The sequence below is a fragment of the Gobio gobio genome, assembly GCF_949357685.1.
Source record: "Gobio gobio genome assembly, chromosome: 1".
NCBI classification, from domain to species: Eukaryota; Metazoa; Chordata; class Actinopteri; order Cypriniformes; family Gobionidae; genus Gobio; species Gobio gobio.
Genome location: NC_137097.1, coordinates 40,940,286 through 40,967,254, shown reverse-complemented (window position 1 = coordinate 40,967,254; position 26,969 = coordinate 40,940,286). Strand labels below are relative to the sequence as shown.

Here is a 26,969-nt window from a genome sequence, read left to right as displayed (position 1 = left end):
TTCAAAAGTAAGAGTCGACTCTGAGTCATTTTTAAGAATCGTTAGAAGACCGAAGCTTTTTTTCTGACTAGATGACGTCAACTTGTCAAGTTATTTGAATACGATACGCCCACTTATTGCGCTCCAAGACGCCAGTGAAAACTAGAAAACATCATGGCCACGAGACGCCAGTGAAAACTAGAAAACATCATGGCCACGAGACGCTGTGTTCTGAAGTGCGACTCAAAAGCAAACTTTTTTCATCTGCCCAAGGATGAGCATTTGAAGACTAAGTGGCTTGAAGACAAACCATACATCGTCGCGATTGAGTGTTTATTAGTCGTCAAATGTATGTTTCGCGATCTCAGGAAGCTTTTATTATGGACTTCTATTATGGCACATGTTTCTTCTTCGTCTGTCTCTACATGGACTACATGTGCACAGAGCGCCCTCCGGCTGCCAGTATGAATTGAAAACAACACATAAGAGACTCAATCGCTCATGATTAGGCTATATCTGCGCATTTTGAGGAAGTATTGAATAAAAAATACTCCTCTGTTTAGAAATTTGACACAGACATATGAGAATCTATCAATATGTCTCCTCATCTGCACACTTTTGAACTAAAAGCCCTGAGGGATGTTGATTTGCCGCGAGTCTTCGTGAGGAGAATGGAGGAGTTTTTTTATGAATGAGATCAGCTGAGGCTCATATTACAATCAAACGGTACAGACGCGGTTTTCATATTCATAACTCCTGACACATATTAACTAATTACTGTCACTATAAGACTTTGATGGGCGTTCCGTTTCCGAAAATATCTGCACAGACTATACCAATCACAACTGACTGGGTCATCGGACCAATCACCGCAGATTAGCGTCACGTAAAGGCGGGGTTTTGAAAAGTGAATCACTAAAGGAATCATTTGAGAATCGCTGTCAAAACAGGTCAAAATAAATGCATATTATAAGAAAACTAAAGTCTTTTTTGTCATTGCATGCATGCAAAACTGTTGTTGGGGACTTCTAAAACAATATTTTGAACATTTTAAATGCCATGATAGGTGCTCTTTAATATGCTGATTTAATGACACATTTCTTATTATTATCGATGTTGAAAAAAGGTTGTGTGCTGCTTCATATTTGTGGAAACAAACATTTTCTTCAAAAGAACAGCATTTATTTGAAGTAGAAATCATGTGTAACCATGTGTAAGTCTTTACTGGCAGTTTTGAATAATTTATTCTGTCATCCTTGTTCAAAAGTTAATTTCTTTAGAAAAAAAACAAACAAACATTGAAACCCCTAAATACATCTTGAATGAACCGAAACTCTCATATCAGTGCAAATCAGTGACAGTTAAGTTTCCACACTCCCTGTTCCTCTCACCTGCACTTGCAGCTGTAGTTCTTTATCAAGCAGTGCTCTTTTCTTCAGGATATCAGCCTTGAGCTGCTCTTTGTGTTTGAAGAGCAGAGCCGATAGCTTGCTGGCGTTCTGCTTGCTGCGCTTTTGCTCCACAGACTCCTCCCGTTTCCTCTTTTTGGCCGCCTGCCTCTCGTCCTTATCGATTTTATCCAGGATGAACTTCATCACCTGGTTACAAACAATCATTCTGCCCAGACAGACAAAAAACAATGGATTTGGTTGATTAAATAAGAACTCTAAAATACGGCTACAGTGGCTTATGGTTTATCTGTGGTGCACATGTAACAAATATAATGAGACTGAATAATGCTTCATGTTTGTTGGAATTTAAAAATCACTAAAGTCAATATAATTGTAATAACTTGGAAAGGAATAAATGGGAAAGAATGGAGATTGGCCGCGTTTACCTCTGGTTCTCCTCTCTTTCAGCAGGAGTCAACGTTTTCTTCTGTTTTAACTGCTCTATGGCCACATTCTGCTTCTGAGCCACCTAAGCGGAAAAAACATCTTTAACTCTCTATACAGATGGAAAAGGTTTCAAAACAATAATAAGAATGTAACTTCTGTAAATGTCTCATATTATCTAGTAATCATGTAGGGCAGGACTTGAACTCCCAAATCCATTAAAATTTGATTGGATAGAAAAAAAAATGCATATCTACAGAGTTTTTCCAATCAAATTTAAGACCTGCACAAATAAAATGAATACTGCATGTCTATAAAGAACAAACCCACACTATCACACATTCAACTGCAAGATTAAAATACTCAAGATGCATTTTTATTCAATATATAAATATGCATGTATTTACATATGTATTTAAAGGTGCAGCAAGCAATTTCAGATAAACTGTTGAAAGTGGATCAGACCTAGCACCACAACACACACTTGTAGCCAATCAGAACTAGGGGCGTGTCCACTCATGATGGGGGGAGAGAGAGAGCGCGAGAGAGAGAGAGAGAGAGAGAGAGAGAGAGAGAGAGATTTGAAGAAAGAGAGATGGCTGAGAGACATTACAAAAGAGAAAAGCTGAGAGGAATATCACTGGAAAAAGAAGGGTCATGATCAGGCAAGAGCTTTAGGACCTGATCTAATATTAAAAGTTAAAATTCAGATTTTTCCCTCTAATGTGGCACAGATCGGATACGACATGTGAACGTGTAAGCAGGAAAAATCAGATTCTCAGATCGGATTCAGGCCTCACTCATATGTGTTAATAAATCCGATATGATTCGGATATGTGCATTTGCGTCTGCCAAGTAAGCGGTCAAATTGGATATTAATTCATTGAAAAAGCGACGGAGGTGAATGACGTCAACTTGCACGAACTGCGATCAGATGACACTTATGGCTCTCCTCTTTTTTCTCCGCCTTACAAGAGCAATATTTTGCTGACCTTTAAAGATAGTGCGGAAAGCAAAACATTGAATAATCATTTTGTTTGCATTCGTAGCATTTCGTTTTATTTCCTTTTCCGGGTCAGAACATCTTGGGCTGCTTCGTCAGTGTAAGTGTAAATGCAAATGCAAATATCGGATACGGCTCGCTGTAAGCAGGTCGACAAAAACCGGAAAAACCAGGTCACCAAATCGGAATTGTGCATCAAGACCTGCAGTGTAAATGCGGCCTTAATGTCATTTGTGACTCGTGCTGGCAAAAGGAGCCGGAATGCGCAAGGGATAATTTCGACTTTGACTTTGAGCTACATCTGTTTGAAGTTGAAGTCAGCAGTCATTTTGTGTCTGATTCCAACAAATACATAATTTTATAGTTTTTTTTAAAGTAATTTTGGAAACAACAATGACATTGAAAATTGTGGAACAACATGAGTCATATTTGGTTCCTGACCTGTTTTTGAATCAGGTCGCTCTGGCTGACGTGCTGTTGGGCCTGCTCTCTCTTCGCCTCCTGCTGTTTCTTCTTCTGTTCGCAGAGCTGCTGGATCCGCTGGAGCTGCTCCTGTACGCTGGTCGCCTGTATGGTCACCAGATTCTGGATCTGGTGCGCTTGGACTTGCCCTCCGCCCTGCTGCTGGATCTGAATGGGCAGTTGCAGTTTGATCTGCTGGGGCATCCCGGCTGTGGTCCCGACCTGCTGGACCTGAGCTTGAATCTGGGCCGCTACCTGACTCTGGATGTGGGAGATGACCTGCTGCTGGAGCCCGGGGACGCTGAGGAGCTGTGGGGGGAGCTGGATCTGGGGCTGGACTTTGGTAACAGTGGTCTGGGTGACAGGGAGGGTGGTGACCTGCTGTGGAGGTGCAGTGGCCGTTACCTGTGCTATCTGAGGGGCGGGAACAGGTGTAGGGGGCGGGACCGATGTTTGAGGAGGGACTTGGGGCTGAGGTCGGAGCTGAATGGGCGGGTGGGGTTGTAGAGATGGAGGCGGTTGAGGAACGATTGCGGCTGGGACTGGGGTGGGTGTGTGCTGGGCTGGCAGTGATGGAGGGAGAGATGATGTGGGAGGAAGTGTGGTTGGAGGTTGGGGCTGGGGCTGGGGCTGGGGCTGGGGAGCAAGACGAGTAGCTAGAAAAAGAGAGAGAAAATACATTGGAACTCAAAACACTCAGGGCTGCGTTTCTCAAAAGCATTGTGAGCAAAGCTGATCATAGAGACCATTGGTGCCAATGGTTCTACGATCTCCTTAGGCGTATGCCGCTTTTTATCACTTGCACGTTTTTAACGCCTTAACTCTTTTGTGTCATTTTGTGCTCGAACTGACAAATACACAAAACTTTTAAAAATGCCCATCTTGCCAAGCATCCTCGTAAACACAGTCGATTATGTCTTTAGTGAAAGTGAACAGCTGAGACATTAAATGCACGTTTGTCAGTATATTGAGTATGTGCATTAGCTCTTAAACTAACAGCAATCTAACGTTAATCAATCATTTATGTTAATCAAACAACAAAAGATTCACTCACTTCTTTTGAGTGAATAACTTTTGTAACTTTAAGAAATAAACTGATATTTAATCATGCAGGTGAAGACTATGCAGTTAATAAAATGTCAATACTCATAGCTTAATTTCTTCACTTGCTCAACCCAAAATATTTTATTTTCCAGAAAAGGAGACCTTTAAAAGGGCATATTGGAAGTAAACATTTTTTCAAAATGAATATATAACCTTGTATGAAAATACCATATGAAAAGGTAAAGCAGGATTTAAAATGTTCTAAAAAGACATAAGAGAACAAATTTAGTAGATAAAGTGACCGTTTCGTTGGCTATTTGTAAAAAACGTTTTTTTTTTTTAACATTGCGTCATATTACGTCACGAGGGGGAGTCGTTTGCCGGGCTCTGCGTTGGCTCAGTGCAGAATAGGTTGGTCTTCTCTTCAGTAGGATTCTGTGTATTTTCGGTAGTTTTTCTATTTAAATTTATCATCGTCATGGTAAATGATTGTGTCCAGGACATCGAGTCAGGACATTGAGTCCACAGGTTTCCTAACAATTTTTTTTTTGTTGTGCAGGTGAAGAGACGGACTTCACTTCTGCATCTGCTTCGAAAAACGCAGTGGTGTGTAGCGTTCACTTTAGACTGGAGGATTATCATCCCGGCGATATGATGCAGTTCAACACTGTAATAGCCTACTCATGTAAAGGATGATATTAAATTAATAAACATCCACACGTGATGCTTCTTTGTTTTTACGTCAAAAAAGTTTGGAATTATGTGCTGGTAATGTAAATATTTTATTCATGCCATGCATGTACATCCAAATTCACTCAAATACATACTCATAACATCATATACATCCTCACACTATCGGTGAATCGGCAGGAAATAAACTCATAACACAGAACTAATGAATAAGGTTAACATGAAATACACAATAACACCATAGTGTCTGTGGTTCGGCTGCCGGCGGGAGACGTGACGGTCACGGATCCGTCAGAGATGCAACTCGAAGAAAACGCGCACTGTGCACTGCAAGTCTTGTTTTTTTAAACATTTGCTAACTACCAATTCATTTGTGATGAGAAACCACTAAAGTTATATCACAAAGTTTAGTGTGGACCAATATTAACGAGTGTGACTTATGCCTGATGGTCAAAGATTATTAGTTTCTGTTATAGGTAAGTATCAATTGGCTACTCCTAGATGACCAATACCAGCTTTGCTATTGCCTAATACATGATAATAAGCCGTACAGTATTGTGATCTGAGTAAGCTAATGTGTATATATCTATAAGGGTATCTATAAGATATGAGTATTAATACACATTTATACATTTCCTCAGCGTCCGAACTGTCATTGCGATCCATTGTTTTTTTATCGTTGAAATTGACCGCACTCCCTCCCGTTATGTCACTTCCGCTTTTGCCATTTTTAGATGCGGAAGTAAAATTCTCACAAAAACGAATCCAGAAAGCCTTGGTGACGAATTTATAAGTTTATTTTAAAGAAAATCTAGTTCCTACATTTTTTTTCTATACATTGACTCACCTGCAATATGCCCTAGAAGTGTCTGTGACAACAGGTTTACAAAAGCTTCATATTACAAAACTGTCCACAAAAATGTTGTAAATTATGCGAATGTACCGAACTCCATCTCTGTATGTGCATCGTGCACCATATACGCTTATTCACATTTACTGTTAACAGAGCCTCTCTGAGACACTGAAAACACATGAGCTACTTTTGTGTAAGAACACAGTGGACAGATGATTACAACATTTCACAGTTTTGTAAAAAATAAGCTTTTGTAAACCTGTTGTCACAGACACTTCAAGCTCTCCTTTTCTGCCAAATAAAATCTTTCGGGTTGAACTCTTGCAAGTAATAATGTAACACTGCCAGATAGGTTCCATATTGATGCTGTGTGTGAAAATAGAAAAGTGTCTAATAAAGTCTCACCTGGTTGAATGGGTGCTGGAGTTGTGCTGATGGGGGCAGCTGGTGCAGCTGTGGCTGGTACGCCTGATGGGGTTGCTGTGACGGGGGCAGCTGGGGCAGACACTGGTGCAGGGGCCATGGGTGTGAACAAGAAACGCTGGACTTGGCCATTGGGCATGGCTGCCTGCATGAGCTGCTGACCGGGCCCTGGAATGACCGTCACCCCCTGAGGAATGACCTGCAGCTGGCCTGTGGTCTGACCTTGCCCTTGGATCACTACTGTCAACCCCTGGTTCCCTCCCTAAAGAGCAATAGCAGAAGTTTATTTCAGTAGTAATATTAATCAATAATCGGTGCAGCCTAAGCTTTTACTTGTCTTAAAAAAGGCAATTGCCAACAAATGGCTAAATGCGACTACAGAAGTTAAACAACTAACAGGTAAACATCTACTTACTAGTCTGCTTTCACAGTCTCATTGTCTTTATAATCATGTTCTTGCAAGCTAATCTAACCCAAAACTTTGCTTATGTTTAGCTTTTTACTTCTGTGGATTGTATTTATTCTTCAAAATTTCTAAAAGTTGTGTTTTTGTGAAGAATATCATAATGGGCAAAACATGTAGGAATCGTAAATGTTTGTTTGGCACAGAGCTTATTTTCCGTAAATAATCCAAAAGCCAATGGGAAAAACCTATTGGGTTTTTGTCGATGGAACCAGGATGATGCTAACTTCTAGGTTGGCCAACAAAAATACACTCTATAATGTGCACAGATGATCGATTGGGTGTGCATTAAAAGAAGTTAATGTTTGTAAATTTGGATTGCATGCTGATTTAAAACAGGTACAAACCTGAGCCCCTTGGGTGAGCTGTGTAAGCTGAGCCAGAGTGAGTTTGACCTGTCCCTGCTGTGGTCGGGGAGAAGAGGGCGTCTGTGGGGTCTGGGGTTGGTTTGGTGTGGAGAGGCGAGGAGGAGTGCCCACCACCTGAGCGCCTGAACTTGTTTGCACTGCCTGTTGCACTTGACCTGTGTGATATAAATCACATGTACACTCTGAATTGTCTGTGATGAATTGGCCATAAGTTACTGTGGACATCACATGGTCACAATGTAGCAATCTGCTGTCAAATATTTTGGTTTAATGACAAATAATTGAACGAGACCCCATCAATTCCTGTCTCATATCTACAATCCTACAGAAACCGAACTTTTAACTAAATTTTAAAAACAAATAATTTTATTATGTTGAGAATACCTTGTTGAACCATCAGGGGTGTGCGAATGATAGTCTTCCCCAGGGTGGTGGCCTGTTGCAGGGGAGAGCGTATCACAGTCATCCCTGGTCGTAGAGCGGTTCCAGTTGCAAGGACCTGGGCATAAACAATTAAATAAAACATTATTGCAGGAACACAAAATGTTGAGTTGACCAGAGCGGATAATTTTAGTGAGAGTTCATACCTGCTGAGTAGAGGTGGTTGTGTTGGGTCTGATGTTAATGGTGGCCGTACGGGGCTGGAATGGAGGGAAGGACTGTGCGTTGCCCGCTGTGCTTGATGGAATGATGCCCACCACCTTCTGCTGTACCTGTACCAAACCTGTTGAGACCATGAGTAGATTTAGTTTGCTCCAAGAGTCCTGCATTACATAGATACACAACTGTTCAAAAGTTTGGGGTTAGTAAGAGTTTTTTAATATGTTTGAAAAAAATCTCATGTTCACCAAGGGTACAATGTATGACAACAAATACAGTATAAACATGAAACAATTAAAACCACTTTTCTATTTCAGATTTATTTAAAATGTAATTATTCCTGTGATGCAAAGTTGAATTTTCAGCATCATAACTCCAGTCTTCAGTCACATGATCCTTCAGAAATCATTCCAATATGATGATTTGGTGCTCAAGAAACATTTATTTTCATCAATGTTGAAAATGGCTTAATATTTTAGAGGAAAGCAGGATTTTTCAGGATTCACTGGTAAATAGTAAGGTTCAATTTGAAACAGAAAATATTTTACTGTCACTTTTGATTAATTAATGCATCCTCGCTGAATTAAAGTATTAATTTCTTTAAAAAAAATATATCTTACTGACCCGAACCTTTGAACGGAAGTATAATGATATCAGAATATGAATATTTGATTTGGAATATTAAGTTTAAGTGTTAGCCAAACAGAACAACAAACGAGCAAAGAAAGAAAGAAAGAAAGAAAGAAAGAAAGAAATCCTTTGTATTTGACAACAACAACCGACTGAATTGAAATTAAAGCCGTAAAAAGGACATTGTGAACATCCCATAAAACATGGGACAAGCTCTATGACAGCAATTAAACTGAATGTTTCCTTCAACTCTCAAGGACACTGGATGACTTTCAACTGCTCTGTTGCAGTGAACTGCTGCCAGTCGGAACAACCTTTTAGTTGCATTTAGTGACACATGCACACTATATGCTGTTCATCATTAGAAACGGAAGTAAAACAAAAATCTGTCATTTAAGAATACGGTGCCGATATTATTCTTCTCTGCGAGTCTGCGTGCAGGCAGACCTAACTTAAAACAAAAAAAAATCACATGCCAATGATGTTGGAGGCCTGCAGTACCTCCTTGCGTGGTTGGCACGTTCACTGTGACTATCTTGCTGTTGGCTGGAACGGGTAGTTTAGCTGTGATGACACTGCCGGCCATCGACCCCGCAGCAGCAGCGATGTGGAAAGTTTGCCCAGACGTGGTGGCGCTACTCGCCGCCACAGTCACAACCGAACTGGTAGAGACTGCAAGACACAGGTCTGATCACCACCCTAACACATATATCTCAATCAGCAAATACAGCATCGGTTGCATCCAAGTACGCCAACGAACGTTGATGTCAAGCACTAAAAACAGCACCACAAATAAGCTTACCAAAAAAAAAACGCTTATCTCCAATCAAATACACCGACGTGCAAAAACACAACAACAACCACATCTAAAATAAAAAGTCATCAAGCACTGTAATTAACCATGCATCCGCATAACATTGTAAAGACTGACCTGTATTGCCTTGTTGGCCCTGCTTGACCCAGGAAGCAAAGGACTGCTGGAAGTTCTTGTTTTGCTGGAATGTCACCGGAGAGCCCAGCTTAGTGGTCATAACCACTTTTGGCGCTGAAGTTACCTGACCGCTAATAGAACCCACCACCACCTTCTGAGTAGTGGTCCCAGGGGTCGTAGGGGTACTGGTCAAGGTGGATGGGGTGCTGGTGCTGTTAGGTTTTTGCTGTTCCAACCGTTTCTGCAATATAATAATCGAAAAATTCAACAATATAAACAAAGACTAGGCAATAAGATAAATGAACAAGACAAAATCAGCCAAAACAAGATTCTTGAAAACAAGATCATCAAAATTAAGAACACACCCAACCAAACTGAGAGTTAAAGGATTAGTTCACTTTTAAATAAACTTTTGCTGATAATTAACTCACCCCCATGTCATTCAAGATGTCCATGTCTTTCCGCCATAACTTCCGCTAAGTGAGGTCAAAATACGAACGTGGTCATAGATGTATATGTAGATGCCTCATTAGCACCTGCACTGATCATTAGAATGAGGCATCTCCGATCGATATATCTATGACCACACTCGTATTGTGACCTCACTTAGCGGTAGTTATGGCGGAGCACAGAGATGATCACGTTCGTCTGATAAGAGGTAAAATAATAGCATAAATACTGCTCGGTTTCTCGCAGAAACTGATCGTTTTGCTAGATAAGACCCTTATTCATCGTCTGGTATCGTTTAAAGCCCTTTGAAGCTGTACTGAATCTGTCATTTGGACCTTGAACCGTTTGGAGCCCATTGAAGTCCATTATATGGAGAAAAATCCTGGAATGTTTTCATCAAAAACCTTAATTTCTTTTCGACTGAAGAAAGAAAGACATGGACATCTTGGATGACATGGGGGTGAGTAAATTATCAGCAAAAGTTTATTTAAAAGTTAACTAATCCTTTAAATGATCATTAAAGGAAACAACCAATCAAAAGGCCCATTGGGAAGAACACTCATTTCTTTCAGCATTGTGCCCCTTGTTAAGAGGGGCGCCCCAGGTGGGCACATGTCTACATTCCCACCTGCTGGGCTGCCAATCTCTGCTGCTTTAGCTGAGCTTCCAATTGGGCCTTGACCTCCTCTGCTTTCTTCTGCACACTAACCTTAGTTGGGTCAGCCGCTTGTGCCTTTTCCCTCTCAACCCTGTGAAGTCAGAAGGTTTAAAAATCTTTAAAAGAACTGGGACAAACTGACCATTGGGAAATTGGTAACTGTGTAAACATCCACAGGAAATAACATCCAACATTTTTTTATTAAAATATGAGCTAATATGTGAAAATGCATATATCTGCAACCATCCTTTCCCCAAAATCTTTCACACTAGAGAGCGTTTGAGATGAGTATGCAAGGAATCAGTATGTTGCGTTGTGAGGCTGAGCAAATTCACAAATACAACAGGAAAAATAGGGAATTCCCACCTTTCTGTAAAGGCTCGAATCTCCCAGAGTTCCAGGTCTTCCTCTGCCACCCAGGTTTCGATCACAACAGGACCTGTCTGCTTAGCCGGTTCTGGCTTCTTTGGTCTCAGAGCACTCGAACGGAGGCCTTTCCTTTGAGGTGTGGGAGTCTCTGTTCAAAAGAATGATGGACAGACCAAATATCAACAGTGTTTCTGGTCAATCAAGCCTTGCATTATAGAAAACTATCCATTGTCTGAAAACAAAGGACTAATCTGTCCTGGACTCTTCTGAGTCACTGTTACCTTTTGGAGTCTCAGGCACCCCAAGGGGACAAATGATCTTCCTGATGCAATACTCTGAACGAATGCCGTAAGGACCAACATCTCTCCGCTTGATGATCTCAGTGGTGGTGATATCAGTGTCAGATGTCTCTGTTAAGTTACACAAAAAGGGTTGAGCACTGGCTCTTTAAAGTTCTTTGTGAATGCCAAAGTGATATTAAAGCGGTTAAGCACCAACCTGTTCGCGTTGTCCCTCCTGTGGGTGAGGGTTTCACAGACATGTCATCCCATCTGAGGCAGGCCCAAAGAAGCCGTAGCATTAGGCTCACTCCAGCCAAAGACCTCACCGTCTGGAGTCGGTATCTGTATGAAGGAACCAACTCATTAGCATCACAGAAATGTAAAAAAATAAAAGGTATTCATGCAGATCTCATGGGCCTCTTTTGGTGACTAGTACTGTTCTTGAAAATGTATAATATATAAATGGACAGCTAGCATCAATATTCTGGTCTATCCTCTGGACACCAAATTAACCTTGAGGAAAGAATTGAACACTAATTGGGACCAAAAACATAGTAGTAGAGGAAAAGGCTACAAAATACCTTAAGGAAAGTGGTAGATTAACTAGATCCTAGTTGTAGTCATAGTGAGTGGTTCTTGAAACGAAACCTGACAACAAAACTACTAAGGGGTTGCCAGGGCACTGCAATAAGGTTGCCAAGTTGTTCCAATTAGATTTGAGTGCATTGCTACATGTTACCAAGATGTTCTCAGTGGTTGTAGGACATTGGGCTTGGGCTTAGGTCTAGACCTAAATTCTGCTGGAAAGTGGCCCTGCCCAAAACTCAAGTACAAGCAATAATAACAGTGATGACTGCTTTATCAATTAATTCAAAGACAACATCCAACAGGGATGACCAAAATCAGGAAAATAAAGTGAAGATACAGACCTCCATGTGATCCCAAATGTTGGCCGTGGGGATGGGTAGGGCCAGATGTCCAGGGCTGGCTTGGCATTATAGTTAAAGATAGGAACTTCACGGATACCACCGCGCCTTGCGAGTTTCTTCAGCTCATCATTAGGAAGCACAAAGATGCTCTTCTTGCTACTCTTGGTCACAAACTTGCGGTACGACGGCAAGGCTGTACCGGACCGCGTTTTCTTGGTGCGAGAGAACTTTAACAGTCGTACCCTGTCCCTGGTGGAATATTCGTGACTCACGGTCATAGATTTTACAGTGGAACCACTAGGACTCAACTTGGTATCAGTCAATGTTTTTGTGACAGTGGTCAAAGACTCTTTTGTTAGAGTGGCTTCCTGGGATGAGTCTGTAAGCTTAGTAACAGTAGTGGTAGTTGTAGTTGAGTGTGTCGAAACAGAGCTGGCAGACTCCACAGAATCTGTTGGTACAGGTGTACTGATCCCGTTATTGGAAGCAAGACTGTCACGTGAGGTCAACACCATGCGGGACTCTGTGGACACTGTGGTTGTAGTTGTGGTGACTTGAGTAATGATGGTCGTAGTCTCGCCAACACTGCTGCTGTTTTCAGTGAGGTCACTACTTAAGCTAGATTCTTCTGCTGAAGGGACAGGAGAAGGAACAGGAGGCTTTGGCTCCTCAACTTGCATCGGCTCTACCTTTGAGCTATGACTAGGCACCTCGGATTTTGCATTCTGCTCGGAAGCTACAGAAGAAGGTTCAGGACCAGCGGAAGAAACCGAGGAGTCTATAGATTCTTCAATGTTGTTTTCCAACTTGGCCACTTTCTGAGGCGGTGGATAATCAGGGTCATGCTTGGTAACCCCTTTATCCTCATCCGAATTCACCTGAGGATTCGTGCTATTAGTCCATTCTTTAAGACACTCTTGAGTGGCGTCACCATTCATTAGCGACTTCACTGGTTCCTTTGGTGATATTGCTTTAATCTCCTCCACAACGGTATCGGTTAGTTCCTTTGTGTTAACATTATCAGTCAAATTCTTACATTCTGGGTCAACAGGACCATCCTTCCCATTTACTTGAACAGGCAAAGTTCTCTTTATGTCTAGGTCATTCTCATTGTTTTCAATGATGTCCTTTCTCTCAGAGTCTTCAGGAGGACACGCAACTTCTGTAACCGTTTTATCAGGTTTAGCGTTCAAGCTAAGGCTTTGATCCAGACTTTGAGAGTTTCCATTAAGCTCAGACATTGCTACCCTACTGGCGGTCTTGGGTTCTGTTTCTGTCAACTTCTGCTGATGTTCTTTAGGGGCTAAGTCACCCTCATTTAATCTGACATCCAGGATGTTCTTCTGTCCTGATGTGTTTGTCTTCGCCTGTTCATCCTCTTGGTTAAAATCAAGCTTTTTGACCACATTGTCTTTTTCTTGGATCACTAGACATGCTACCCCCTCAGTCTGTCTAGCCTTTGGAGTTTCAGAGATATTTCCTTCAATCTTAACCTTTTGATCTTGAGCAGCAATGGTTGTCTCTTTATTTTCCATGATTTTTTCTGTAGAGGGTTTAGAAATGGTTCCTAGCTTGAGTTTCTCATGCCTCTGCTTCTCTTCTATGGTGAACTGTTTGACCCGCCTTTCCAAAAGGCCATCTAGCTTTGATGCCTTGATTTTCTTGTATGCTGTGCGTAGCAAGAAGCCTTCACTGACGTTCACAACATCATGCCAGAAGGATTGCTGGGGTTGATTAGGAGCACTATCCTTCACCACCTCACTATCCGAAGGCTCTTCTTTCAAAGGAGAGGCATCAGATGAGGCATTTGTGATGTTAGCTACAACCATAAAAAAACAGACACATTAGCATCTATGTTCCACATCACAAGGCAACTATTTTTACACATTCAAATACTAGTCAATACATGCTATATAATTTATGATGTACGGTCCTTGGTACATAAAAATGGCTGTGAAAATGAAGAGTTAAACTTTGCAAACACCTTTTTCATCATTTACAGAGTTAGTAGTGCTGGTGTCCATTTCTTCTACCGATCCATTTTTCTCATCACACTTCTCTTTAACTGTTTCATTCTCTTTTTCTTCATCAAGTTTTTCATCTTTTAACACATGATCATTCTCCAAAGATAGCTTTTCTTCAGAAGAATCCAGTGATGTGTCCTGGACGTTATCCTTTTCAGGCACACTTTCAGATGAAATCTGTTCTTCCGTTTCATCTGTTTTAACCAAAGGTTTTGGTGTTTCTGAAAGAGATGCCTGATTGTCCATTCCAGTTTTAGCTGCTGAAAAAAAAAGGTTTCATCAGAAGAATTCTGCCAAAAAACTTTTTTGTTTCCCAGATTGTTCAATTACATTTCGTAGTATTCTGTAATAGCAAACAACATACCCTCAAGTGCTTTCCGGTAATTAACGTTGGTGTTTCCAGGTAGCTTTTGGACAAAGCGATGGACGTGCGTCTTACTCACCCAGCTCCAGCCTCCATACCCAGTTACTCTGTACTCCTCACCTTTCTGCTTCCACACCTGCAGAAGACGTTTGAACAGTTACTGAACGCCTTCAGCTAAAATGCTGAAGCTGATGTTATTTCCTAAAATGTTCAAATAAAACGCTCAGCTGGAAAGACATACCTGGTGTTTGATGGGGAAAGTGTATTTCACCCATGTGGCCTGCTGCATAGTCTCTTCATCTTCTAGTTTTTTCTCTCTCTTTTTCACCTTCTCCTTCTCTTCCCGCTCAACAGAGGTCATGCGATGAAGCCTGCGTAAAGATGAAGCACAACAAAAAAAGAAAAAGATCACCAAAACTGGGACATAAAGGTGACTCATTGTACACTTTTGGAAAGCCTCCAGCACAGGATTTGCTGAAGAACACACATGGATCCTTTTGTGTTTAGAAGCAACAATGTGCAGAAATATATTACTGGATTAAGGTATTGTTATCCACACATGCAAAAAAGCATTTCATTTCCCTGACAATAAACTGCACATTGTGTTGGCTTAACAAAGCCAAGTTTTCACAATAGCAGTATGTTGGCTGTGTTGTTTTTTTGTTTAGTTTTTTATATACAAAATCCCTAAGCCCTTTCTGGCAGCAAACCCTTACAAAGCTTTCAAGCTACATCCACAAAATACAGCCCAGACATGACTTGGGTTATTATGACTTTCCTTACTGATCTGACATTTTTTTCCATAGCAGAATATCAAACAAGCCCAAAATCCCATAGACTTCCTCATCCAACAAACTCAGCACATCCTTTAGCCTATACTGATTTATTCACCTTGTTATTTTTTTTTTTTTTATCAAACTGCATATCTCTGAAGATCCCATAGATGTACATTGACAATGTTGACGTTGACTTCAAACTCAAATTTAAATCACAAACACTTTAAACCAGGGCTCTGAACCGGTTCAAGGAACGAAAACGAAAACCGGAAACGAACGAAATTTTAAGAGGAACAAAAACGGAAACTAAATCAAAATCAATTTGAATCGTTCTGAACAGAAACGTTAATTTGAAATGACCATTAACCGGTTAATAACGTTATTTTATCGTTCTCTTTAATATTTTAATTTGGCAGTGACCAATCATGAAATGAGTAGTACAGCATGTGACGTTGACGGATTAGCGTGAGTGAAATGCCCGCGCACCATCATCTATGAATCTACCGGTACGCAAGTCAGTGTAGAGCGCGCATTTTCATGCCTCAAGTACATTTCTTTCCCCGCTGAGGTCTACAATGAATGTGCAGGTATTGGAGGACATTCTTTTCGAACGTTTAAATAAGCAGTACGGACTTTAAGCTCAAGTAGACTGATTTAGGCTAGTTTATGGATTTTGTTTAAGCCTGTCCAAGCAGGCTACTAGCATCTATCAAACATTTTTCCTATAGTCTTTCAGATTGCCAATACAGGACAGGTCAATGTTTTCTATATAGATGGTTGATGCTTCGTATTAAATGGTATGTTATATTGCATTAAATGATCAAGCTTTATTAGCTGACTGAATTTGATTATGTGATGCAAGGACGTGTTGCGCAGTGTTTGCTTTGAAATTAGCAGTTGACGGTGCATTAAAAGAGCAATGGTTATCCAGTTTATTTATTCTTTATTCATGCAATTTTTAAAACAAGTCGTGTTGAAAAAAAGTTATGTACAAAGAATGTTATCACTCTTCTGAAAATAATTCGGCATAAGAGGGCCACTTTAGATTGTCTAACGCTCCATTAAAACAGGTCCGCTGTTTATGCTTTGTAATTAATGCATGTATTTCTGGTTTTAAAAATGTTATGAAATAAATATTCAATTTTAGTTACCATGCGTTATATTATTATTGATTGAAAATAAGTCTATTTATACATATTTGTTTAAAGTATAGGCTAAATTAAAATAACGTTATTAACCGGTATTTTTTCTTATCAAACCGTTTTCGGAACAGTAATGTTTATTGAGGAACGCAAAAATGGAAACGCTATAATATCGATTCTGCTCGGAGTGAACCGATTGATATTTTTTTCCGTTTTTAAGCCCTGTTTTAAACTGCTATCTGTCTACCGATAGTGGCTTTTACCGATACATAGGTTGAACTGTACTTGCCGATTACCGATTAAGTCAACCAATAGTTTTTCAAATGGATACTGGATCTTTTTTCTTTTTTTTAAATCATAAAAAACAGTACTGGATCATGAAAGTGTGCTAAATGAAATGCATATGTAAATATGAATATATTAAAGAGCACCTATCATGGCATTTAAAATGTTCCAAATATTGTTTTAGAAGTCCCCAACAACAGTTTTGCATGCATGCAATGACAAAAAAGACTTTAGTTTTCTTATAATATGCATTTATTTTTACCTGTTTTGACAGCGATTCTCAAATGATTCCTTTAGTGATTCACTTTTCAAAACCCCGCCTTTACGTGACGCTAATCTGCGGTGATTGGTCAGATGACCCAGTCAGTTGTGATTGGTATAGTCTGTGCAGATATTCTCGGAAACGGAACGCCCATCAAAGTCTTATAGTGACAGTAATTAGTTAATATGTGTCAGGAGTTATGAATATGAAAACCGCGTCGGTACCGTTTGATTGTAATATGAGCCTCAGCTGATTTAATTCATAAAAAAACTCCTCACGAAGACTCGCGACAAATCAACATCCCTCAGGGCTTTTAGTTCAAAAGTGTGCAGATGAGGAGACATATTGATAGATTCTCATATGTCTGTGTCAAATTTCTAAACAGAGGAGTATTTTTTATTCAATACTTCCTCAAAATGCGCAGATATAGCCTAATCATTAACGATTGAGTCTCTTATGTGTTGTTTTCAATTCATACTGGCAGCCGGAGGGCGCTCTGTGCACATGTAGTCCATGTACAGACAGACGAAGAAGATACCATGTGCCATAATAAAAGTCCATAATAAAAGCTTCCTGAGATCGCGAAACATACATTTGACGACTAATAAACACTCAATCGCGACTCAATATGGTTTGTCTTCAAGCCACTTAGTCTTCAAATGCTCATCCTTGGGCAGATGAAAAAAGTTTGCTTTTGAGTCGCACTTCAGAACACAGCGTCTCGTCGCCATGATGTTTTCTAGTTTTCACTGGCGTCTTGGAGCGCAATAAGTGGGCGTATCGTATTCAAATAACTTGACAAGTTGACGTCATCTAGTCAGAGAAAAAGCTTCGGTCTTCTAACGATTCTTAAAAATGACTCCGAGTCGACTCTTACTTTTGAAAGAAAATAACTATATATACGGTGCACTGTCATATTTCAAGCTATCACAGGATGTTTTTGTTCACTTAGATCTATGTTACACACTACATGAAAGGTAAATTTCAAAATTCCATGATAGGTGCTCTTTAAAATGAGTTCTAACAGAACAAATTCTACAGAAAATAATTTAAACATTAAAATATTACAGGTCAAATGTGTTTCTTTTGTTATAACCTAGAAACATGCATGTAAATGTTATAAGTAACACTTTGCAAGTTGCATTTGTTAAAGCTACACTGTGTAACTTTTTTAGTCTATTCTTAGCTAAAAACACTTAGTTCTTTCAAAAATATATGTCCTCATTAATGTATATTTACTTCTTTCAAGTAATAAAGTATTCTCGTAAGTTTATAATATGCCATTGAAAATACATAAGGTAATGGGATCTAACGGTGGTCGCCATGTTGCTCCTCCATCTTGAAAGTACATTAGCCAACGAGGGACATACCCGTAAATTCAAGCTTCGCCATTCGCGTTTTAACCGGTTTTAACACTGTGCGCGTCAACTTGTTCAGACTTGTCTGGTGCATGCGCAGAGAGTTTTCATCTCAGCAGCTCCAGTAACAGAGTTATACGGAGTTTTCCTGGCTTGTTTATTCCTCAAAAGTCTGTTTTTCCTTGTGTGGTATTTCTGTGCGTTAATAACTCCGTAAGTAATAGTTATTGTCATTGTGGATGTGTTTCAGAGTGTGTCATCGCGTAATTCAGTTGATGTTACCTCAGAAGTATTTTTGTGTCAACATACAATAGCGTAATGCTCACCTATTTGAATAATCATTCAGTTATTAACAATGTTTATTCGTTTATAGAAAATATTTGCTTGTAATGTATGTTGATGGAAATATGTATCAGGTCTGATCAGCATATTAACACTTGTTATACAGAGCTAAACCTGCGCACACACTTTTGTAACCGGACACCGCTTGTTAGCAGCGGCAGCTCCGCTCCTTTTAATGCAGCTGCATTTAGCGCCTATATATGGTACAATAAGCTCTGGTTTACGGTTACATTATACAAATGTAACTTATAAGTGTAGTTATACAGTTCTTAACTGTGTATATTCTGTCATGTCATTATCATGTATATTTACCATCCTAATTTGTTCTCTCACAGAAACCACATTTATGTACATATCCATGCAAACCTGTTTATGCCTTGCAATTGGATGACTGAATAAACATTACTATCATCAAAGTTCACTCTGGATTAGCTGCAGTTCTTTCTAGCCGAATAATTAGGCCAGTTGAGTTCCAACCATCCCACTGCGCACAGAATATCCCACAGGCACCGTGTCGAATGTGGACGAGGTCGAACAGGAAGCCATATTAATCTTGGACTAAATCGGCCACCGTAGGAGTTAAAACGAAATCGGAATTGAACAGAACAGAAACTAAAATTCACTGGATGGTCATATACCAGTTCACCACTAGATGGGGGAAAATATCACACAGTGTAGCTTTAACAAGGATGTATTAGCTTACATGAACTATATGCATTATGCAATATACATTTTTACAGCATGTATCAATATTTGAGCAATTCAATTGTACCTTGATCATTCATGATAGTTCATAGTCCAAGGTTAACAGATTAAAAAAAATTTTAAACTAAATTTAAAAATGTATTAGTAAATTAGTTGAAATTAACAAACTAACAATGACCAATACTTCTACAGCATTTATTAACCTTAGTTAATGTTACAAATGGAATCTTATTGTAAAGTGTTACCTTTTAATCTAAATCCAAAGTCACGGTTTTCTAATCAAAATAACAACATATAGAAATCGAATGCGTTTCTGATTCATTTATATTTCTGTCGGCTGCATGAAGATATAGTTTGCTTTCTCACGTCACTAGTTTTATATATGCAACATTTGATCCGGACCAAACTTGTGTCATTGTTTTAACTGCTTGAGGTACTGCAAATATTAGCGTCCTCTCAGCCTCAACAAATTGCATACACACTCCTGTTCTTTCACTGCTAATGCAGCATCTAGTCAAAAATTTATTACTTTAAAATGAATTGGCAACATGTACTGTAGTGTTCTGTAGTCATACCGTTTTGCTGTTTGTGTTTTAAACACGCATCTGATGTGTCAGCTCTCTCTGTGTAATCCTCTGTAACTAATCCTTTAACTATTTTATACTTTTAGAGGATTTGTAATGGCTGCTATTACGTGAAGCCTTTCAAAACAGCTATAGCACCAGATGCCTTAACTAAAGTGACATTCAAAATTAATAGCAATGAAATTGAAGGAGCTTCTAAACGGTTAGTTAGATATATTTTTTATATGTTCTATCTTATCCAGCTCTGATAGGCACGCAGATCGTGTGAGCTTCACTGTCTGCACTCACATTGGAGGTTACCATATTGCATTCGTAGTATAAATAAAAATTCAAAGCATCAATGTTGGCTGTTTTAATATTTGGATTCATTTAAACTGACCTTGTGTGACCCAGAGAATCCTTCCACATAGGGAGCATGACCACTGGTTTGATTGCACACTCCAGAATGGCCAAAGCTAATGCGAACTCTCTCGCCTTGCTGCACATTTGGACAGCCTTTATCCAGTTTGACCTACAGCAATGGGAAAGGTCACAGGATGACATGGTTAAATGCTTCTTCTAGGAAACTTTAGCACATTTAAAATAAAAACAAGTCCTACTGGTACTTGTAAGTCTTTCACCTGTGTGACGCCCAGTTGGGATGCAAGAATGGAGCAGGGACATTGTTCTCCAGCTGGATGATGGTTAATCTCAGAGTGGACACAGTCAGGGCTTTGGAGCCGTACAGCGATCCGTTCCACTTGAACTCACCAGCAGGTGTCATGCAGAACTTGTGGGAAAGATGTCTGCGTTTGTCATGGTCCTCACGGTGTTGGTGCTTGTTCAGGGCAAGTGTGTTAGTGCTGTACTGGTTGTGGTAGACACGAAATTTGCCCTCCTGGCCCAGTTTGAAAAAGCCACTGCTCTTATTTGAATCTCTCTTAAAGGAGCCAAACGACGACATTGGGGGAGTCTGAAATATAATTGACATAATTTAGAGATTTGATTTAGAATTTTACAGTGTAATATGTATATTTCAAAGCAACTATGTAACTTTTTTGTTGAAGACCTATGGCACCTTTATAGTAATACTGATTTATGCCTTAGTAAACACCACCAAATGACCAAAAATCTATTTTGTCATCAAAACATCAACAACCTCTATCCATAGTTTTCACGTGACGTCATCTGGAGGGCAAAACAAGGCCACTGACCTCCAGTCATATTTACCAGCTTCGTATTAAGTATTAACGCAGTAAGACAGTGATATTAAAAGACCAAATTCAATATACACCTTATTGATGATGCATACTTTGTACAGGTAAGCAGATGAACACAGAATATAAATGCAACACAAGGTTTCTCATTAAGTGCTTTTTCCATCTAAATCCATTATAAAAGAAAACATTCATATTCATCTGCTCGCCTGCAGAAATGAATTTGATCTTTTAATATCACTGTTTTAGTATATTAAGGCACTTTAAAAGGTGGGTTGCACTAATAAGGATTCTTTAGCCTGGCATCGGTTCACCCTCCCCCTACGCTTGATCAGCCCTTTAATTATTTAATTAACGGTCTTTCTATGAAGTTAATCTGTGTTTAACAAGGTGCAACACAACTTGATTTAAAATAAAACCCATATCAACAAATCCTTGATTAGTGTTTAACTTTACTTAATTTAATCCTTATTGGTGCAACTTAAGTGTTTTTCACATTAAGCGTTTTAGAAGGTCCCACTGTTTTAAGTGATTAAAATACTGCAGCAGGTGATTATATATGGATCACAAGTGCCAAAAACTTGCATCTTGTTCACATATTTTTGTTTTTAAGATAGAAAATTGACAGGCTTGTGCTGCAGTTCTATGACTGTTTTGCCCTCCAGGCGAGAGTCACGTGACTGAAAACAAGAGATCACCATTAATAAAAACAACTGTCTCACCTCTTTAAGTGCTCTGCTACCATCCTGGGAGCTGCCATCTTTGTCCTGCATGACCTTGCGTTGGCTTAACTTGCTATCAGGGTTCCGGAGTCGTGTAATCATGCGTGAAGATCCTGTCTTTGCACCATCTCCATTAGCTTTACCCTCACCTAAGAAAAACAATTAGATACTGTAAATAATCCCAAACTTTTGAACAGTTGTGTGTGTTTATACATTTTTTCATGTAGGTGCATAGAAACCTGTGTCATCTTGGCTGTTGAGAGAAGACTGTGAAGATCGGTCCACCAGGTCAGGCTCTTCTGGACCTCGCAGGCATTCAGAGATGGAGAAATGACTGCTGCAGCTGTTCTCATCCACTGTCTGTGCCGGTTCAGTCTCTAGTACAGAATCCCCATCACCATGAGCTGCAGACTCTGAGCTCTTATCTGAAAGAGTGATAGTGACAGAAGATACATGAGATATATTAGCAATGGCCACTTTGAGTTGTGTTGGGCGGTATACCGGTTCATACCAATAACCAGTGTTTATTTTTGTTATGATAGGAATTTTGATCATACTGCAATACCGGTATATGTTGCTTAAACAACGTTCAGAACGCGGCGCAGCGCAACACTGTTTGAGAGGGGTGCCTTTTCACTGTTGCACTGTAGTAAGGACAGCTGAGATCGCATTACAGCCTATGGCTGAATCGGAAATCGCCCCCTAAACCCCCGTTCACTATTCCCGACGTTATCCACTAATATAGTTCACTTGAAGGAGTGAATGAAAACGAGTGAGTGAATTCGGACTGTACACTCGTTATTGTGGTGCAATGTGAGATTGGATGAGTGCACTCAATAACGTCCATTATGGTTTCGGACACAACTACAAATGGCTGTCCCTTCAAACAATGTCCAATTTGAGGGTATAGGGGGGCGATTTGGGATTCAGCCCTTGCTTACAGCAGAGAATTCAAACTACACGCGGAGCGCGCAAGAGAGCAGTTTCTGCACGGAGGGCCGTGATGAGATTAACAACGCTCACCACATCTAATACAGACCGGAGCGAGCACGTTTACGTTTTTTATGGACATATTTCATATACTCTAGTGCTTTAAACACAAACCAGCAGCGTGTATGCCACATATTTCATCACATCATCTTCAAATAAAAATTTATGCAAACAAAGACACTGGTACTACAGTACGACTGATCACGACTGCGATGACACGATGGGTTATTCAGGTAGACCGAAGACAATGTAAGTTAATAAATAAACTGACAATTCAAAGAAGAATGGGCAAAGATCGGGGACTGTAGTGCTCTTAAATGTAGGGCTGTGCAATTAATCGAATTTCGATTTCGATCCCAACGATCACCAAAATAGTACAATCGAGAAAAAACGATTATTTGGCCATGTTCAGTTTTGCTAGAACACTCTTATTTTGTCTTGCGTTCTGAATGAAACGCGCACACGCTCATCCGCCCCTCCCGAAGCCACAAATCTCTCTGTTCGTGAGTCTCGTGTGCATATCATCCGCTGGAATTTAAAAACTCGGCGCGAGTAAAGATGGCAGAAGGAGGGCAGTTACAGCAGCGTTTGGTGAGCAAAAAAGGCAAAACCAACTCCGTTGTCTGGGAACAGTTTGGCTTCGAGGAATCAGACGACGAGCAGAAACATGTTACGTGCAAGATTTGCTACATGGTAGTGGCTGCAACGCAAGGGAACACCACAAATTTGTTTAACCACTTGAAAATTAAACAGAGTTACCAATGACAATCTAATAAAGAAACAAAAACTGACGAGAGCAGGGGTGCCGTGTAAACGTCCTTTTTTCCCCTCATATTTTTCAAATAATTCTCTCTTTGTAAACTTTGTTCAATGCATGCGAGTGCTGCCATATTTTCGAATATGACCAGTCGTTTTCCCCCTCATCACCCGGGTTTAGTGCCAGAAGACGCGAATGACGCCCGTTTCACACATACTCCGTCTGCAGTGTGTATGCGGTGCGTGTTGCGTTGCGTATGCGGTGCAGGAGCAGCACGCGCTGTTGTGCTTTCATATATGCTGCGTTTGCAGCGCGCAACTGATCCGCGGTTGTACCACAAACACAGCATTTATTCATTATTATTTTCATTTCAAATCCAAAAGTTGTTACTGAACATGGCTTGTCAGAATTGCAATTCTCTTTGTTTACACTTTCATAGATGTCACGTTTTAACGTAGTACATTTAAACAACGTTTTATTCAATTCATTACTTTATATTTATATAGCCTATATAACTTTATATAGCCTATAGCCTACTTTAGCTCACACAAGTGGCAAAACATTGAAATATAACTTATAGCCTATAAACATTTTAAATTAGAAACTTACAATAGAAACAGCCGACTCTCGTCTTCTCTTTCGTTTTTAAACCCTTTTAAAAGCAGGTCATAAAGACCTTTTTGTTTTTCCACCTCCAGGAATGTACGTGCTCTTCATTATTTCAATTTTTTTAACCTAAATGCCAGGTAAGGTGTCGTTTCCTTGCTTTACCCGAGAAAAAAAAGCCATGTGTTGACTTTGAAACAGAGTATATTTTAAATGACATACATCTGTGGTAAAATTACTAGATTTTCGTGTCAGTACATGTTTATTTTAAAGCGAACATTGTGCTGTCACTTTAATTACGCAGTGCAGCACAGCAAAAAATAGACTCGGTACGGAAACGATCGCCGGACTGCTGCAGACGCAACGCACCTGGAACGGACTGACGGACAGCATCCGCGCGCAGTGTGAAAGCTGTAATCCGTTAACATGGGTACGGAAAAAAATACGCACCGCATACGCACTGCAAACGGAGTATGTGTGAAACGGGCGTGAGAAGTGGCGCGCGCTGTCAGAAAATGTCTCTGTGCGCTCATCCGAGAGCGCGCACACGTCTCTCAGCGCGCAAATATTGAGTTCTCTTTCAAGTCTTGCTCTTGAACGGACAAACTCACACAAAACGTATGTCAACATGTCCAACTTGATGAGTATCCTAGCAGACATAGTCTGTATATGCCTTAAGTGAACTTTATACAGTCGATAAAGACGACGCATATCCGATCATTAGGTCTTTAAACAGACAGCAGTAAAGGCTACTGCCTCTTTATGTCAAACAACAAAAGACAAGGACATCACTCACTGCACTTGATTGAATAGCTTTTGTAAGTTTAATAGGATTAATCTTTCATTTATGCACTCAAATATGCAATGTTATTTTACATTTGATACATTTCTGTACCTAAAAACTAATGTTAGACGTACCTGAAAAGCATATCTAGCCGAACCAAATTGTTTATCTTATTTATTTGTGGTTATCATTTTTACGTGAATACTTTTATACTTTGATTTGAATATATGTTATATTATTTATTTTAATAGTTCAAAAAGTACAACAAATGTTACAATTTCAATTGAATTGTTGAAAGGTGTATTTTTTAATAAATACAACACATTCCCAAAGTCATGTGAAATAATCGTGTTACATAATCGTGATTTCAATATTGACCAAAATAATCGTGATTATGATTTTTTCCATAATCGAGCAGCCCTACTTAAATGTATTGAAAACCTCCTTGGACCTTTTAAATGTTCTCTCATTTCTCCCTCGTTTTGGAAGTTTGTTGTTATATAGGGTGAGATTTGCTTAAGAAGTTAAAATGCTTCAGGAGCCCTTAACTCTTTTTTTTTGCTCTCCATGGTCATATTTTAATATTCATGTGTCTGTAATGAGTGTTGCAGTGTCCCCACACAGCATCATTTTGTGGGGCTTTGCAAACCTGTGTTAAATTCCACACAATTTTCTACTATTTTCACTCATCTTGACAGTAAAATAGGGCATTCTACAATCTACTGCCATATTTCCTCTCTCAATCAGTAGAAAATGTGGTTAACACTCAGTCATGCATAGGGGGAAAAAAAATACTGTCATATACCGTAAAACCGGCATAATTTAGAAAAATATAGTGATATAAAATTTTGGCCATACCGCCCAGCACTAGTTGAGAGTAGAATACTCCCATATTACACATAACATTTTTGCAAAAACAGTAGGCAGCATTAAGTAAAAATAATGCAGTACACTAGCATTTCACTCTAACCACAGCCAAAATAATATTGTAGTAAAGCATTAACACTGCAGTACATAATCAGTACACCGTTATGAACTTTGTTAAATCCAATTCAAAACAATCTAGACAGGCTCTAAACTCTCAGTAAACATGATATACCAAAGACGATGGCAAAGATCCAGTGCTGCTCTATTGACGGCACTGTTGAGAAAAGGATGCTGGGCAAAGTAGATGGTCTCTTGTGCCAGGAGGGTCTTTGTTTCAGAACAAGAAAATGGAAAATCTGTTTCTAGCTTGGAAATCAACTGCAACTAACTATTTAGGAATGTCATAATGTAACAGCATGTGACTTGAACATTGAAAAAAGAACTTGAAGTACCTGCCAACTCTTTCACCCCATCAGTCCCATCCCCTGCCTCCTCACCACTGGAAGACGATGTCACAGCATTCCCTGTGGGATTCTGGGAGTCCGTTTTAGTCTGAATGTTTGAGCTGGATGTCGCTAGCTCAGGAACATTAGTGCTGCCCACCTCACCAACTGGGACAGCTGAGACTGAAGCTGAAATTTAACAAAAGAGACCATGTTTAGTGTTTTAACACTAACAGATGAGAGATGCAAAAAATTGGTTATAGTTTCAAATGCAAATTATGAGAATTAGAGCTGCGTTTTTAAGAGCAGCCAAGATTAGTATTGCATTGAATTCTGTGCATCACATTTGAATACAATGAGTTGAAAAGCTTATTCCGATATATTTTAAATCCAGGGTTTCCAAAATGTTTTGACTAATGAATTTGACAAAATTCAGTTTAGTGAAGCGATGCTATTCTGATTATTTTGATTGGTTCTCGTTTAAATTTGCAGCGTACCACATCTGCCAATTCAACATCAATCCACATTGACGCTGAAAGCTTTAGGCTACAATCTGTCTAAGAGTTGCCATCATGGCGAGTGATAAAAATGCATTCCAGTGCTAGTGGAAATTAGAAAAGTAATCAAATGTAATCAGTTACATTACTTTAATAAACTAATTGAATAACACTACTTATTACATTTTAAATAGGGTAATTTGTAATCTAAAACCTATTACATTTCCAAAGTAACCTTACCAACACTGCTGATTTGCTGCTCAGGAAACATTTCTGATTATTATCAATGCTGAAAAC

The 26,969-nt window shown here is 39.6% G+C and overlaps 1 protein-coding gene across 7 annotated transcripts in view; it reads right to left on the bottom strand.

The window, feature by feature from the left end:
• bptf (bromodomain PHD finger transcription factor) overlaps window positions 1–26,969 on the bottom strand; it is a 50,917-nt gene that overhangs the window by 10,714 nt on the left and 13,234 nt on the right. For 3 of the 7 annotated variants that reach the window (XM_079829738.1, XM_079829741.1, XM_079829739.1), the window contains exons 5-26: window positions 26,185–26,364; window positions 21,968–22,153; window positions 21,729–21,877; window positions 20,431–20,762; window positions 20,190–20,321; window positions 14,598–14,727; window positions 14,357–14,492; window positions 13,953–14,252; window positions 11,969–13,787; window positions 11,257–11,381; window positions 11,040–11,168; window positions 10,756–10,906; window positions 10,441–10,480; window positions 9,282–9,522; window positions 8,852–9,022; window positions 7,708–7,844; window positions 7,505–7,619; window positions 7,100–7,275; window positions 6,272–6,551; window positions 3,259–3,935; window positions 1,817–1,899; window positions 1,371–1,596 (exon numbers count right to left, since the gene is read on the bottom strand). In XM_079829738.1, coding sequence (XP_079685864.1) covers window positions 1,371–1,596; window positions 1,817–1,899; window positions 3,259–3,935; window positions 6,272–6,551; window positions 7,100–7,275; window positions 7,505–7,619; window positions 7,708–7,844; window positions 8,852–9,022; window positions 9,282–9,522; window positions 10,441–10,480; window positions 10,756–10,906; window positions 11,040–11,168; window positions 11,257–11,381; window positions 11,969–13,787; window positions 13,953–14,252; window positions 14,357–14,492; window positions 14,598–14,727; window positions 20,190–20,321; window positions 20,431–20,762; window positions 21,729–21,877; window positions 21,968–22,153; window positions 26,185–26,364 — 5,915 coding nt within the window. The remainder of the gene's footprint in view (window positions 1–1,370; window positions 1,597–1,816; window positions 1,900–3,258; window positions 3,936–6,271; window positions 6,552–7,099; window positions 7,276–7,504; window positions 7,620–7,707; window positions 7,845–8,851; window positions 9,023–9,281; window positions 9,523–10,440; window positions 10,481–10,755; window positions 10,907–11,039; window positions 11,169–11,256; window positions 11,382–11,968; window positions 13,788–13,952; window positions 14,253–14,356; window positions 14,493–14,597; window positions 14,728–20,189; window positions 20,322–20,430; window positions 20,763–21,728; window positions 21,878–21,967; window positions 22,154–26,184; window positions 26,365–26,969) is intronic. The other 4 variants (XM_079829742.1, XM_079829743.1, XM_079829744.1 and 1 more) reach the window with 2 other exon arrangements.